At 40.7% G+C, this 14,525-nt stretch overlaps 1 protein-coding gene across 1 annotated transcript; it reads right to left on the reverse strand.

The window, feature by feature from the left end:
* Positions 1 to 907: 907 nt before the first annotated feature.
* Positions 908 to 13,593, reverse strand: LOC123965420. The gene is made up of 11 exons (XM_046041940.1): positions 13,567 to 13,593; positions 13,278 to 13,379; positions 12,950 to 13,057; positions 12,331 to 12,432; positions 11,206 to 11,472; positions 10,284 to 10,403; positions 7,747 to 10,054; positions 7,513 to 7,554; positions 7,318 to 7,425; positions 5,957 to 6,070; positions 908 to 1,380 (listed from the first exon to the last, which is right to left on the reverse strand). The coding sequence occupies exons 1-11, from the start codon at positions 13,591 to 13,593 to the stop codon at positions 1,166 to 1,168; spliced, it is 3,513 nt and encodes a 1,170-aa protein (XP_045897896.1). The 3' UTR covers positions 908 to 1,165.
* Positions 13,594 to 14,525: the final 932 nt, after the last annotated feature.

Raw genomic sequence — 14,525 nt, forward strand, 5'->3', positions numbered from 1 at the left:
CGTTGTGGGATCCACCCTTTCCAGTGGTCCTACACTGCTGTAAAAAACAACATTAGATCTAAAAAAAAATCTCAATCATTAATATCACTTCAATTTGACAAATTTCAAAAGTTTTGTCAAAAAAGGTATTTGGCCCTTTGTGGGGACCGTTTCTAGGATTGCCGACTTGTGGGGTCCGCCCACATACACACATACATACCAAGTTTTTATATGTTAATGGGGCCCAAGGTCACTATCTGCAGCTGCTGACACCAGCCTTTATTATTACTCCCAGTTTCCTTATTTTGGACTAAAATAGTTATTTTTGTAATGAGTAATTATGTATACATGTGAAACTTTCCATCTGCCTTTACAGATTACAAGACATACGGCTTCAAAGACAGTTTTATGACAAAACTGAAATGACCAATTTTATTGTAATGACAGTTTATGCCACACAGTTGTCAGTCAAACTTTTTATGAAATGATTAAAACAAATTATTAATTTAATGTCTAGAGGTCTGTACAATCTGCACTCAATGTTTGAACAACATCAGCCTGAACTTTTATGTAAACCCAACAGTTTATATGTTTCATTGGACTGCATCCATAATATCATGTTAACACAAGTTTCTCTTTCCAATGAAGCCTCAAATTTTGAAATCATGATACAGAGATATTTAAAGAAATGAAAAATCCTTTGAAATATTTAACATATGCCCCACACACTTTCAGTGTTCAGGCCCTAAAATAAATAAAAAAATGTATTAAAATAAATAAGAAAATCTCAATATCCATCCATCATCTGGTCAACATCCATCCATCCATCCATCCATCATCTGGTCAACATCCATCCATCCATCCATCCATCCATCCATCCATCCATCCATCATCTGGTCAACATCCATCCATCCATCCATCATCTACCCTACATCCATCAAACATCAATCATCTATCCTACATCCATTCATCTCTCGAACATCCATCCTACATCCATCAAATAAAAAATAAAATTAAATAAGATCTGTGAAATGTGTATATTTGTTGGCCACTGGACAGCCATAAAACCTGAGCAAACCCCTACAACAACAACAAGGTTACAACAGAACACAACCAAAGACAAAACATTTTAAGATCCTACCTCTAATGTTTTGGTTTTACCTCAGTTCCATTAGGTGCTTTCACACTAGACTTTTCTTCTCAGGGCTGTAATGCGATTTTTAACATAATATTTAACTGCTTTCCAGTCTCTGTTTCTGAGAGCTTGAGGTTCTGCAGTAATACAGCGCTGACACTCTTCTTTACCAGGAACTTGATTCCTTACAATAAATTTCCTCAAATGTGTGTCCACTGCAGCACACTCGTCTGGGGTCCAGCTTCTTTTGATGGCTGTTTGTTTTCCTATGTAGGCAAAAACACAAAACATTGTAGGTTTTCTTTTATAAAGAAATTTTAATCTTACTTAACCCTGTAAGACCCACTGTTTCAGAATTACAACAACTGTGGTTATTTCCCAAAACCCCTTTTGTCTTTTTTTTTTATTGTTTGTTTGTTTATACAACCACATCAATATGATCTGTGGGTCCTACATTTTATTCCCACCATGTAATTGGATCCAGGATTTGTATACAAAGCCCACCCCCCTTAAGTCAAGAAGTGACACATCCTACAACTTTCTGATCAAGCAACATCCCTTTGATTTACTGGACTGGATTCATCTTGAAGTAAGTAAAATGCTTGGAATATGTTTTTCTGTGTTTATTACAGTGTCTAGAACAAGGACATGTACAGTAAATGTTGAAAATATGCCCTACATTTTGTTTAGAGCTTGTTTTATAAATGTTGCGATATTACAATGTTGGATGAGAGTGGCAGTCATAATTGCCCTGTATTTAAGAGGAACATCTAGCCTGGTTAAAACCAGACCATTCTCAGTTGTAACTGAGTTATGGTCTGGCAAAGCGTCATAGACAAATCATTTCCAGAGGGGCATCACCAACGGACGTCGCGGGTAGGCCTAAAACCAATCAGAGCGATGAAGGAGATGACGTATGCAGAGCGGCGGCCGGCAGAGAAACATCTCCGAGTGTTGTTCGGTTTTTAACAAAAAGGAAACGTTCAAACCGCTTAAAACAGACGCGATAGCTGATCCAAACGAGTGATGTTCGACGGCGGCATCCATCTTTGTAATGTAGGCTACAAAATCTGCTTCAAAATCCCAGCGCTGTCGTCATCGTGTAAAGCCCGCCCCAACGTTTCTGATTGGTGCCGCGATTTCGGTGGATTGGAAATGGACTTGAATGAGCTCTTTGCCAGACTAACTTTCAGAGCAAATCTAAATTTGCCAGAAGTTGTCTGGGTTTTCCCAGGCTAAGGAACATCTTGAGGGGAACTTAAATGAAAATGTTCACAACAAATTATACAGGATTTAAACATTATACCCTTTAGCTTTATATCGGATTACATATTCTATACTGTATTAGAGACTAAAGTTGAAAGATATATTGCCATATCTAAACATTATAATTTGCTATCACATTCTGCAGGACTTTCTAACAAAGAAATTCTGTTTGTGCAAATCTGCCTTTTCTTAGTCTACTGATAAACAAAATGTTCTTATCAATTTATAGTCAAAGAGCTTATTATCATTAGGCCTATAACCTTTATTTAACCAGGTCTGTCCCATTGAGATCCAAGATCTCTTTTGCAAGAGACACCTGGCCACACCTGGCCAATCCTCCAAGTTGTGCGGGATGCTCCTGGTGCTTTGTTCTGACACAGGTGTAAATGTTCATCACTGTTAGTTTTTGTTGTAAACTGGACGCTAAATGCATTACAGTAAGGATTACAATCACAGTCTACTATAGGTGAGCCATTAGGGTATAGCGTGACCGGTGAGATGTGTGAATAGGCTGCTTCAGTCCAAAGTGTGAACACGTCATAATGAGGCATGTGTGCTATTTGTATATACAATGGAAATTTGTTTCAATTTTATCTTTTCCATTTCAGAATGCCACCAGCAAGGAGAAATCCTCGGTACAATGTGCACAATGTAAGTGCCATCATCCAAAACGGAGAAAGTGATGTGGACATAGATTTTGACGACACTGATGCGAGTGATGAAGAATCAGATATTGATGTCTCTGTGGACAAAGAAAACCAAGAACCTACCAATTGTCCAGCTAATGTGAATATTGAACCCGGGCAATCAAAGAAATACATCATGCCACATGACAGACGTCACTGATTTTTCTGGTCAAGCTCTCACAGATGATGTCACCTCCCTCCACACACCACTGCAATACTTCCAAAAGTTTGTGTCAGAAGATTTGGTTCAAGCTCTGGCAACAAATACGAATGAGTATAGCATTCAAAATGATGAAAGATCAGTCAACACTAATACAAAAGAAATACAGGCAGCATTGGGCATGTACCTGAGGATGGAACATTACATTTTGTAAACAATTTAACCGTGCCAGAGACTGAAAAGAGGGACAAACTCTGGAAACTCAGACCACGGCTTGATTCACTCAGAGAAAACTGCCTGCAGGTGGTACCAGAAGAGCACATTCCATGGACAAGATGATGATACCCTTCAACGGGAAGTTCAGCAGCATCAAGAAGTATATGCAAGGTAATCTATGCTCATGGGGCTTTAAAGTATGGGTGAAAGCTGGAATCTCTAGCATGATGCTTGACTTTGATGTTTACCAAGGGAGCAACAATGATGTACGAGTCAAATCTAAACTTGGATTGTCAGGTGATGTTGTAATGAAGCTTGCCTCCACATTTCCAAAGGGTCAACACAAGAAGATCTAGGCAGACAACTACTTCACCTCCGTTCCACTGGTAGTGAAGCTCCTTGAGCAAGGAATCCATTATGTGGGAACAGCCAGGCAAGTGCATCTCCCCAACTGTAATCTTTACATGTGAAGAGCTTGAAGAAGAAGGGCAGAGGAAGCTTTGACCACAGAGTGGAGGGGAAACAACATCTGTGCTGTCAAATGGTACGACAACAGGGCGGTGACACTTCGCTGGACCAGAACCTGTTCAGGAGATTCAACAATGGGACAAAGCCGCCAAAACCTACATTGACGTTAGAAAGGCTTCCATTATGGGCATCTACAATAAATACATGGGAGGTGTGGATTTGTTGGACTCATTTACAGCAAAACACAAGTATGCACTGAAATCCTGGCGGTGGTACATGTACATCTTCTGGCACACAATCACCCTTGCTGTGGTCAACGCCTGGCTCCTCTACAAGCAGCACAGCCTATGCTCTCAGGATGCCAAAGGAGATACTGAATATGAGAAAGTTCCAAGCACAGCTGGCTTCCTCTCTCATTACGGTAATGATCTATTTGTGCTATTTACCTTGTTTGTGATAAATCAGACTGGAATTTGAGATGTACATAAATTGATACATTTATATTCTAATCTGGCGGACACAACACTGAAAACGCCAAAGAGCGGACGGCCATCTTCAATCAACAAGAGCCCAGAGACAGGAGCCCTCTGAATAGTGGAAAGAGACCACACATGGATGATGGAAGTCCAAAGGCTCCCTCTTCTAAAAAGTCACGCAAACCACCGCCCATGGATGCGCGCATGGACCAAACTGGACGTTTCCCCCTGAAGACAAAGAGAGGACACTGCAGACATTGCAGTAAAGGGTACACCAATACCCAATGCAGTAAGTGTGATGTCCGCCTCTGTTTTTCAGAGGACAGGAACTGTTTCTGGGATTACCACTATAAGTAAAGGTGGACTTCACACTGAGCACATAGATTTCAGTGGAGAGCGAGAGAACACTGCAGACATTGCACTGTTAACAATGTAAATAAATAAAGATCTTATTTGTTGGAATAAACAACTCTTCATAATAACATGACTGAGATTATTATTCATTTTATACACTGGTTTGGTAAAAACAAAAACACTGCAAATTAATCCTTAATTATGCAGCTTGATGGGCACCTCTTCGGACCTGACGTGCTGCCCAGCTACGCAAACGCAGCTACGTGGATGTACTCTCTTGTAATTGGCCAGAGTGATCACAAGTCTCCGGATGTTTTGGTCTCGTTGCTGAAAGAGTGCATGAAGCGGTGTAAAAACCCCAGCCCCCCTGTGCTGCCAGCTTCTCCAAGCCCCGTGCTCCCTCTTTTGCCAAAACCACCATGAGAACGACCGACAACTGGCTGAAGGAAGAGCTGCAACGGGTGAACGAAAGGCAGAAAGCAACGGAGGAGTGCCTGCTCAGATGCATTCCGTTTAGTTTTGCTTTTTAACTTTATTTATAGTTAACGGTTTTGATTGCATTCTTTTTTCTTTGTGTGTTGCTGACGGCATTACATTATAATTCTGGAAAAGAAACTGCAACAGGATGCTTTTACCCTACACTCGAGTATAAACACACACTCTCTCACTTAAAGCAATTTTATTCTTTTTTGCATTTCACAAAATAATAATAATAATAAAAACAATAATAATGATAATATTTTCTATTTATAAGGCACTTTTAAAAGGTCATTTAATAAAGTCAGCTGCATGTGGAGGCTTAATGAGACTTGGATGAAGGAACACTAGCAGTTAGGAGGTATTTAAGGTGATTATAGGTTGTTCGAGTTTTTCAACTGGTCACTGTACACCTCCGTTGTTGGAGGAAATGCAAGCATTTTTCCTGAGTAAGTCCATAAAGTGTTAAAGATTTTTTTTTTTTTTAAAATACAACAGACTTCTTATTGATATAAAGGTGATAATGCCAGTCTTTCCCCAACCCTACAACCTGCGACAATGCAGGCTCACAAGGTCTGTTCCTCCAACAGCTTCTTTCAAGTCACTGTCAGGCTTGTGGCACCGGACAGTAAGGAGGGACAGACATATTTCAAGTGTTGAGTCAAGGAAGCAAAGTAAAAGCCCTTAAAAATAAATGAGCAGCTCTGGCCCAAAAGAGAGTGCAAGCCCCAAAGCTTACCTCTCTTTTTTGCAGACACACTCCGGTTTTGGACTTGTGATGTGGAGGGACATTCTTGCAGGGATGAGATGCTGACCTCATCTTCTGACCCCTCTTCTCTTGGCATACTGACATCTGGACAAAGAAATAACTTTATTGTAGTATACACTACATGAAATATGTAATAGCCGTCAGTGCAGTGGTTGTGTTATTTTATAAAATAATTTAGTATATTCAATTCAATTTTCTATTCAGTTTATTTATATAGCGCTGATTCACAACAGATGTCGTCTCAAGGCACTTAATAAGAAGTCAGTATATGGGATTTGTGTCTCTTAAAGAGAGACAGTTTATTTCATCCCGTCTCCTATAGTCCTAAATTCTTTTCAAGTGACTAGTGACGTGAAAATATTAGTTGTCATGTTAGCCCAGGGATGGGCAACTCCAGTCCTCAAGGGCCACTATTCTGCAGGTCTGAAATGTTTCCCTGCTTCAACACACCTGATTCAAATTAAATATATCAAACAGCTTGTTGCCAAGCTCTGCACAATGAATCAGGTGTGTTGCAGCAGGGAAACATCTAAAACCTAAAGGATAGTGGCCCTCAAGCAGTATATTTCCTCATATAGTGTATGGACGACAGACCGTCCCACGCAGTCCACTAGTGCTGAAGTAGCTGTGCGCCGAAAAGATTGTATGTTGGACAATATAAGATGAACTGATTTCATCAGACAGAAAGCGACTGTTGTTACTGACATTACAAGTAGAATTAACGACAAGGCTGTATGAGTTTATTAGATGTCATCTAACCCGATGGCATATGCGTTTGAGCCAGTGATGAGGAGGAGGGTTGAGAGACCCGTTTTTGGTTGAGGGAGCTGCAGCGGCTCCGGACGGAGATGACAGTGAGGAGAGGGTCGGCAACCCTTTGCAGTGCAAGTGCGGTCACTGCGATCAACCGTGGAGTCTGTTTGCTGCCATGAAGCAGACTTGGATAATGTGCTCAGGGAATTGTCCTGCATTGCCTAATCGCGCACATTCCAGATGTTCTGTAGTGACAGGGACGTGTTGGAGTAGCTGTGCTATCCCTCTATGAAGTCTGTGCCGAGAGATTAGAGCAACCTATAAGCAATAGGTGGGTTCCCGCTAACCTCAAAGTTAATGCTACTTGTAATTTCAGGCAGTACTGACGCAGTGTTCAGTTTTAAAACTGGGGTTGTGTTTGACTGATTGTGCAGCCTCTGCATCAGACAGGTCTCCTGACAGAGTTGCAGGAGAAAGAGGTGGGTGGGACAAAGAAGGGAGGTGGAGTTGTTGATGTTGAAATTTTTGCCACGTGCTGTGTGAAATGCACGAAAGGTAAGAATTGCGTTCAAGCTCACCGGTTGCAGACACTCCCCGGTTTTGACTTTGTGATGTGGAGGTACATTCTTGCGTGGATGACATGCTGACCTCATCGTCTGACCCATCATCTCTTAGCATACTGACATCTGGAGAGGGAAATAACTTAATACAATACACAAAATATCTAAAACGGATCATTTAAAAATCAATTTAGGAACATCGTATACACATACCTTCAATGTCCTCTGCTAAAGGTCCCTCCATGTCAATGGTCTCTAAAATGATAATTGATAAAAAATTGAGTTTGGAAAGCTGAAACTATGGGCAATCTGCAAGAGTATACAACAGTAGCATTATCTCTCATCCCGTCACCATTACTGCCCTGTTTTACATGGTAAATAGTTGTTTTCTGAATGCGGAAGACTAAATGTCATATATTGTGCCTTCAAGAATATAAAGTTAATTACCATTCACATCGACTTTTATTTCATCGAGGCTCTTTCCTTTGTAATCTCCTAGGCGTCCTTGTTCCATTGCCAGGAGGACTTTACTTACTTTGGCTAATTGGAGGGTGCTTTCTGGGAGCCTGTAGTGTTTCCTGTGAACAGCGATATTATGACCAAGGAAGTCTGCCAACTGGTCGAGCTCAGTGGTTTTGAGGTTCAGAACAGTAGACAGGGTAGCAATATGTTTCCTCAGTTGAATTGATGTTAGCGCTTGAGGATTTTTTATGTCAGCACATTCACTGAAAAATTGCCTAATGCAGTCACAAGCCCTGAGGTAATGGGCAGATTGTGGCAATGCAAACAGATATTCATTGTCCTTTAGCACCCCACATTCTTCTCTGCTCTCAGTAAGAGCATCAAGTGATTCTCTCATTAATGGGGTTAGAAGAACAGGAACCTTCCTTCCTCTTTTTCCAACAATTGCTATTCGCACAAAATGCCTGCAGAGCTTCTGCTCAAGCGCTGTGAGGGCCAAATTTACATCTCCCTGTTCCTCTGATGTGTCCTTCGATAAGTATGCAGACAGGCGCATTCGGGACACTTCACCTGCTCTCCGCCGATTAAAAAGCATAACTTGAGTCAGTGTTACTTTTGCAAGTTCCTTCCAATTTGTGGATGAATGATGTTCTTTTAAATCTTTGAGATGTTGCTGCTGTTTTTCTTCTAGATAGCAATGTAGCCTTTGGATATCTTGTGTAAGAGGTAAAAGTTGCGGTGCATTCCATTTGGCCCGGTTAAGCTGGGTTAATGCCTGGCCTGCAATATCAAACCTCCAACTCTCTAAATACAACTGTGCGAACTCCTCAGCATCTTTAATGGTTTCTTTATCTTTCTTTTTCAGTCCTTCGGACTTGATAAACATAGCCAACGAATGCAGGCTGTGTCCTACCTTGCGTGCAAGAGAGGGACATTGGTATATGCCACTTTCCTCACTGAATCCAGATAGGTTCTTTGCAGCTCTGACAACCTGGGAGTACTGTTCAGGTTTGATGAGTTCTTGAATGGTCTTCACATGTGTGATTTTTTTAGCTTCCAATAAAAGCCTGCCAAGTTCTCTCAGTTTTTGGCGTATATACTGGTGTTGACTCACTATCTTCTCATTCTTTTTGAACAACCTGAACCCATAATTGAGGATGCAGTGGTCTCCTTTAATTGCAACTGCAATCTTGTCCTGACTCATTACACTCAAGAACTTCCAATACGCGTCCGTATATTCCGATGGAGAAGGTTCAGCGAAAGCACACAATGCCTGAACTCTATTTTTACCTGGTTTAGTACTTTCAGGTTTGAAGCTGCAGACCTTGAAATGCCGCCACATTGCTCTTCTTGAGAACAACCCATAGCAGTGAATGCAATGTGCAAATTTATGTCCCTCTGATTTTTTTCCCGGTTGTTTACATGGGATTAGTTTTCCTTTTTGTGTTTCCAAAACATGACTGTTGTGCTCAAAGTTTCCCTTATTTCGTATGTAGTCCAATTGTAGTTTTCTTTCCTTTGAGTTTTTTGGAAAACTGAATGCTTTCGCAACATCCGATTCATCTTGGTGTTTACGCCACAAGTGTCTTGACATTTTCTGGACAAACTTCCTGCAATAAAAACAGAAATGTTTCTTGTTATAGCTTCTGGATCCATCATCTTTCTTTAAAGTTGGACTGACAATGATATACTGCTCTTCTTCCAGGGGCACTGAAACATTGTTTTCAGAATATGTTGCGATTTCCTTTTCATTCCCATCAACTCTGCTATTTGGAAATCTTCGTGCGGGATCATGACATCTTTCCAAAAGTCTTCTCTGGCTAAAGTCAAATTGGCTATGACTAGAGGATTCACTTCTACTCTCCCTGGGCTTAGACTTGCTCTGTCTGGAGGACTCGCTTCCACTTCCACTCTCCCTGGGCTTAGACTTGCTCTGACCGGAGGACTCGCTTCCACTCTCTCTGGAGGATCTACTTCCACTCTCCCTGGGCTTAGACTTGCTCTGACCGGAGGACTCGCTTCCACTCTCTCTGGGGGATCTACTTCCACTCTCCCTGGGCTTAGACTTGCTCTGACCGGAGGACTCGCTTCCACTCTCTCTGGAGGATCTACTTCCACTCTCCCTGGGCTTAGACTTGCTCTGACTGGATGATGCACCTTTGTTCTTTTTTTCCTTTTCCAGGGTTAATTCCATACTGCTATCACTTTCTGTGCTTTCATCCATGGGATTTGGAATATACTCCTCTTCGCTACCTGAGATTGAGTCATCCGATTCCATGAGATTTATCTGAATCTTTAAAAACAAACACACATCTGTTAATAACTATTTTTGCAACATTAAATATAAAAAACCTGAGGATACTGATTGAACAGGCTCAGGATACTAAATGAAGAAAAATCTGTATGGACCATTTTCAGTACAAGTAAATTTACAAATTAGAAGAATCCCCATCAGACTCACTAGCAAGAGCAACAGACATTTTCACAATCGTAACCCCCCCCCCCCCAAAAAAAAGACTTACGGTACGGCAAGACCTTCTTCTCAGTTTCTGTGAATCCCTTTCAGACTTAAAAGGAGTCTCCTCTGCGCTGTCACTACTTGAATCATAGAGACTGTGGGTAAAATCTTGTACTCTATCCATCTGCAAAAAGGGAGACATGGAGATATTTTGCTGTATGATTGCTGTATTTTTTTTATTGATAGGGAGACCATTCAGAGGTTGTCAGGTGAGCTAGACACCTATGAAAATTATTGACCAATATTACCCCTCCATCCACCTGCTGAGGCCCATGTCCAAACTGCCTTCCAGGTGGAGTAAACGTTGACAAAATTATTTAAAAAGAGTAACGTTTCAGTTTTCATGCATTTGATTGTTAAATTTAATGACTTCACAGCAAATGATTCATCATAATGATATAGTGTCATTCCTGTAGACATGGAACTACTCAAGAGAGAGGGAGAGATTAGTCAATAATTTAATCAGTCAGAAAAGAGAGAGAGTTGAGCTTCTCTAATAAATGATTACTGATTGATTGTTGGTGATCTCTATTTAATTGATAATTAATGCACCAGGCGAGGACGAGGACTCGGCCGGATTTTGGCAACAGAGACCGGCCCTACCGGGGTTTGTCCCGGTATGCTGGCTGACCAGTAGCCTACATCACTGGGCACGTTGTATCTTTTTTTTGTTTTTTTTTAAAGCACACACCTGAGCGCTGATCACTGGACATCACTCCTGCAGGTGTTTATGCCAATCCAATAGATTCAATTTCAAATGAGTCCATTTAAATTCAGATTTTAAAAGCAATTGTTCAAAACAATCGATTCAGGTTCAAAGTAAATGATTCCCATTCAAATATAAAATTCAAATTCGCTTACTAGTGGCAAAAAATTTATCACATAAACAAGTTAATTATATTGTTAAAATGTGTTTTGGGGCTTACCAGAATGCTTTTTGTGCGTCTCAGTGGTGGAACAAGTTCATCATCCGATTGATTGTTGGAATGGTTGCTTGGAGAAGCCTCATCACAAGTTTCTTTCACAACAGTTTCATCTGAATCGTACAAATGATCTGAAACATCTGGGCCAATATCATTCTGCCCTATAATAACATCCAGGTGTGGGGTGGGAGGTTCGTTTTCCATACCATCCTCATCAGTTTCATCGCTATCTGGATAATCAACCAGTGAAAATCCTTGGACAGTAAATACCTAAAAATAAACAAAAATTCATTAAGTATGGAATTAGAAAGGTTGGCCAAAGAAACATGGCATGGTCTGACTAAAAATCTAAATCCAGAAATGTGAACATCAGCCCTTTTAGACAGTGTACAATTATAAATGTTAAAATCAGAGTACAGCTATACTATAGTATTACAATACTATCATATAGTTGCCTGAGGAAGACCATTTGGATCGAAACCTTTGTTTTTTAGTCAATAAAAAAGGTAACTGTGAGCTTTAACCCAGTATGCAGATTTTCTTCTTTTTCCTCCCCAGATGTTACCATAATGCATTAAAAGGTGCCCCACAAGAATGGGACTGGAAAGATGCCAGTGTGTGTTACTTTACCTGGCCTTTACAACCCAATAAAGGTCACCTGACTACTTTAAAGCCCCGTGAGCATTGGTCCATGGTCCAATTGACCATTACAGGGGTTTTCAGTGCATCAAATCAAAATATTTAACATCAAAATTCAAAGCAAAAAGATGCTTTAAAACATCTAACAGCTCAGACACAGTATACAATTACGAATGTTAAAATCACAGTTGAGGTCATGTCAGGGGTTGCCACAGTGCATTAAAAACAATTACCGTAAGAACTGGACGGAAGGGCCCCACATGGGTCAGACTACAGACATACGAGTGTGTAAAGGAGGGACTTGAGAAACAAATGTATTTGGAAGATGGAAGGACCCCATAAGAACATGACTGGAAACATGCCGGTGTGTGTGACATTACCTGGCCTTTAACAGCCAATATAAAGCCACATAAGCATTGGTCCACTTTAGTAATAGAACACCACCACATACATGTCAGCATAGATGAATGTGTTTGAATGTACTTTTACCTGTGTGCAGGTCTGATCTGGGTTAGGTCTATCGTTAAGCATCTGAGGAACAGGGCTGGTCTCATTCTCTTCTGCTGCAGCAGGAGTCTGAAGGCCTTTCACCTGAAATAGACAGACAAGAAGAGACTCAGAACTGTATGAAGAGACATTCACAGGCTAATAAGGTCATCTAATGGTGAAACAGCACTGAACTTTAACTGAGAGCATGGACTAAAAAGCAGCTCACGTCTATTCCAAGAGTTTGCAGTGGATCAAATCAAAATATTGCTTTCAAACATCTAACAGCTCAGACACAGTATACAATTACAAATGTTAAAATCACAGTTGAGGTCATGTCAGGTGTTGCCACAGTGCATTAAAAACAATTACCGTAAGAACTGGACGGAAGGGCCCCACATGGGTCAGACTACAGACATACGAGTGTGTAAAGGAGGGACTTGAGAAACAAATGTATTTGGAAGATGGAAGGACCCCATAAGAACATGACTGGAAACATGCCGGTGTGTGTGACATTACCTGGCCTTTAACAGCCAATATAAAGCCACATAAGCATTGGTCCACTTTAGTAATAGAACACCACCACATACATGTCAGCATAGATGAATGTGTTTGAATGTACTTTTACCTGTGTGCAGGTCTGATCTGGGTTAGGTCTATCGTTAAGCATCTGAGGAACAGGGCTGGTCTCATTCTCTTCTGCTGCAGCAGGAGTCTGAAGGCCTTTCACCTGAAATAGACAGACAAGAAGAGACTCAGAACTGTATGAAGAGACATTCACAGGCTAATAAGGTCATCTAATGGTGAAACAGCACTGAACTTTAACTGAGAGCATGGACTAAAAAGCAGCTCACGTCTATTCCAAGAGTTTGCAGTGGATCATGGATAGGGTTAGGATAGGGTCATGGATACATGTCAGCATAGATGAATGTGTTTGAATGTACTTTTACCTGTGTGCAGGTCTGATCTGGGTTAGGTCTATCATTCAGCATCTGAGGAACAGGGCTGGTCTCATTCTCTTCTGCTGCGGCTGGAGCTTGGGTTTTTTTCAACTGGATTGCAGATAAAGAAGAACTCATTTTAACACACATCAAAGATCAAAGATTAAATGCATTTCCATAGACAGTCAAGAGTAATATTGGAAACATGGTTAATTTTGGAGAAATACAAAATTTTCTTTTGCAACAAAAAAATTTAAAAAAAGAAATCTCTATACTTAATCTAACCAACTCACCTTACAGCGCCAAGGCCATTTTGAGTCACCATAGTTGTAATCAATTTCATCTCCTATTTCTATTTTCTTCAGAGAAAAAAGGCACAAATGTGGTTTGTTGTCAACTATGATTTTTTTCATAACGCAATTTGGATTTTGGTGGTTGTCATTGACCAATCTTCCGAGAGATAAATCTTCTTCAGATGCATCCAGGCTGAAAAGTATCAAAAAAATGGTAATAGTTTTACATCTTTTTAAAAGTTTTATTGAAAGAGTTATTTTCAAAAGAATTTAAGAGTATTTTTGCTTAACTCATTCATCAAGTATTAAACCCTTGTTTCAGGGTTAACTCATAATTTCTCTAAATCAATACAAAACATCCATCTTTCAATGTTTACCATAAGTGATGATTCTGCCACTGAAAGTCAAAGAGAAATGTGCTTTCAATCTCTGAGTATTTTCTTGACTTGCATTCCTCCTGTGTGAGGAGTTTACCCCTGTACTCCAACACGAAGTCCCCGGGTTCAATGGGTTGTGTGGCAAACACTCCTCTTCCTACAATAATATATAATAATTAAACATTTCATTTTGGGACTCAAAAACAGATACTACAGTATTTTCAAAGTGAGGTTGATGTTCTTGCGTCTAGTCAGTGTATTACCTGCAGACAATGCTCAGCACTCTCCCAGTTGTGATACACACTCTACAGGTAAAATGCTTTTTTGATCAGACTTTGTGGCCAAAAAATGTTTTTGATGCAGACCCATCCACATCAATGCATCATTGAGGTCCTGTCTATGCTCTGTTTGGTTCCCTTAAAGGAGTCATGACCTGTAATTTTCACTTTTCCACGAGAATCAATAGCCACTGTCGGGCCAGTGCGAGCCAGGGCTTTAAACTGGGCCGAGCCGGGCTAATGGCCTCGGGCCAGGAGCACCGGGCTCAAAACCAGCTATTGCGTTTCCACTGTCTGGCCAGAAGCTCC

The sequence above is a fragment of the Micropterus dolomieu genome, unplaced genomic scaffold, assembly GCF_021292245.1.
Source record: "Micropterus dolomieu isolate WLL.071019.BEF.003 ecotype Adirondacks unplaced genomic scaffold, ASM2129224v1 contig_9659, whole genome shotgun sequence".
NCBI classification, from domain to species: Eukaryota; Metazoa; Chordata; class Actinopteri; order Centrarchiformes; family Centrarchidae; genus Micropterus; species Micropterus dolomieu.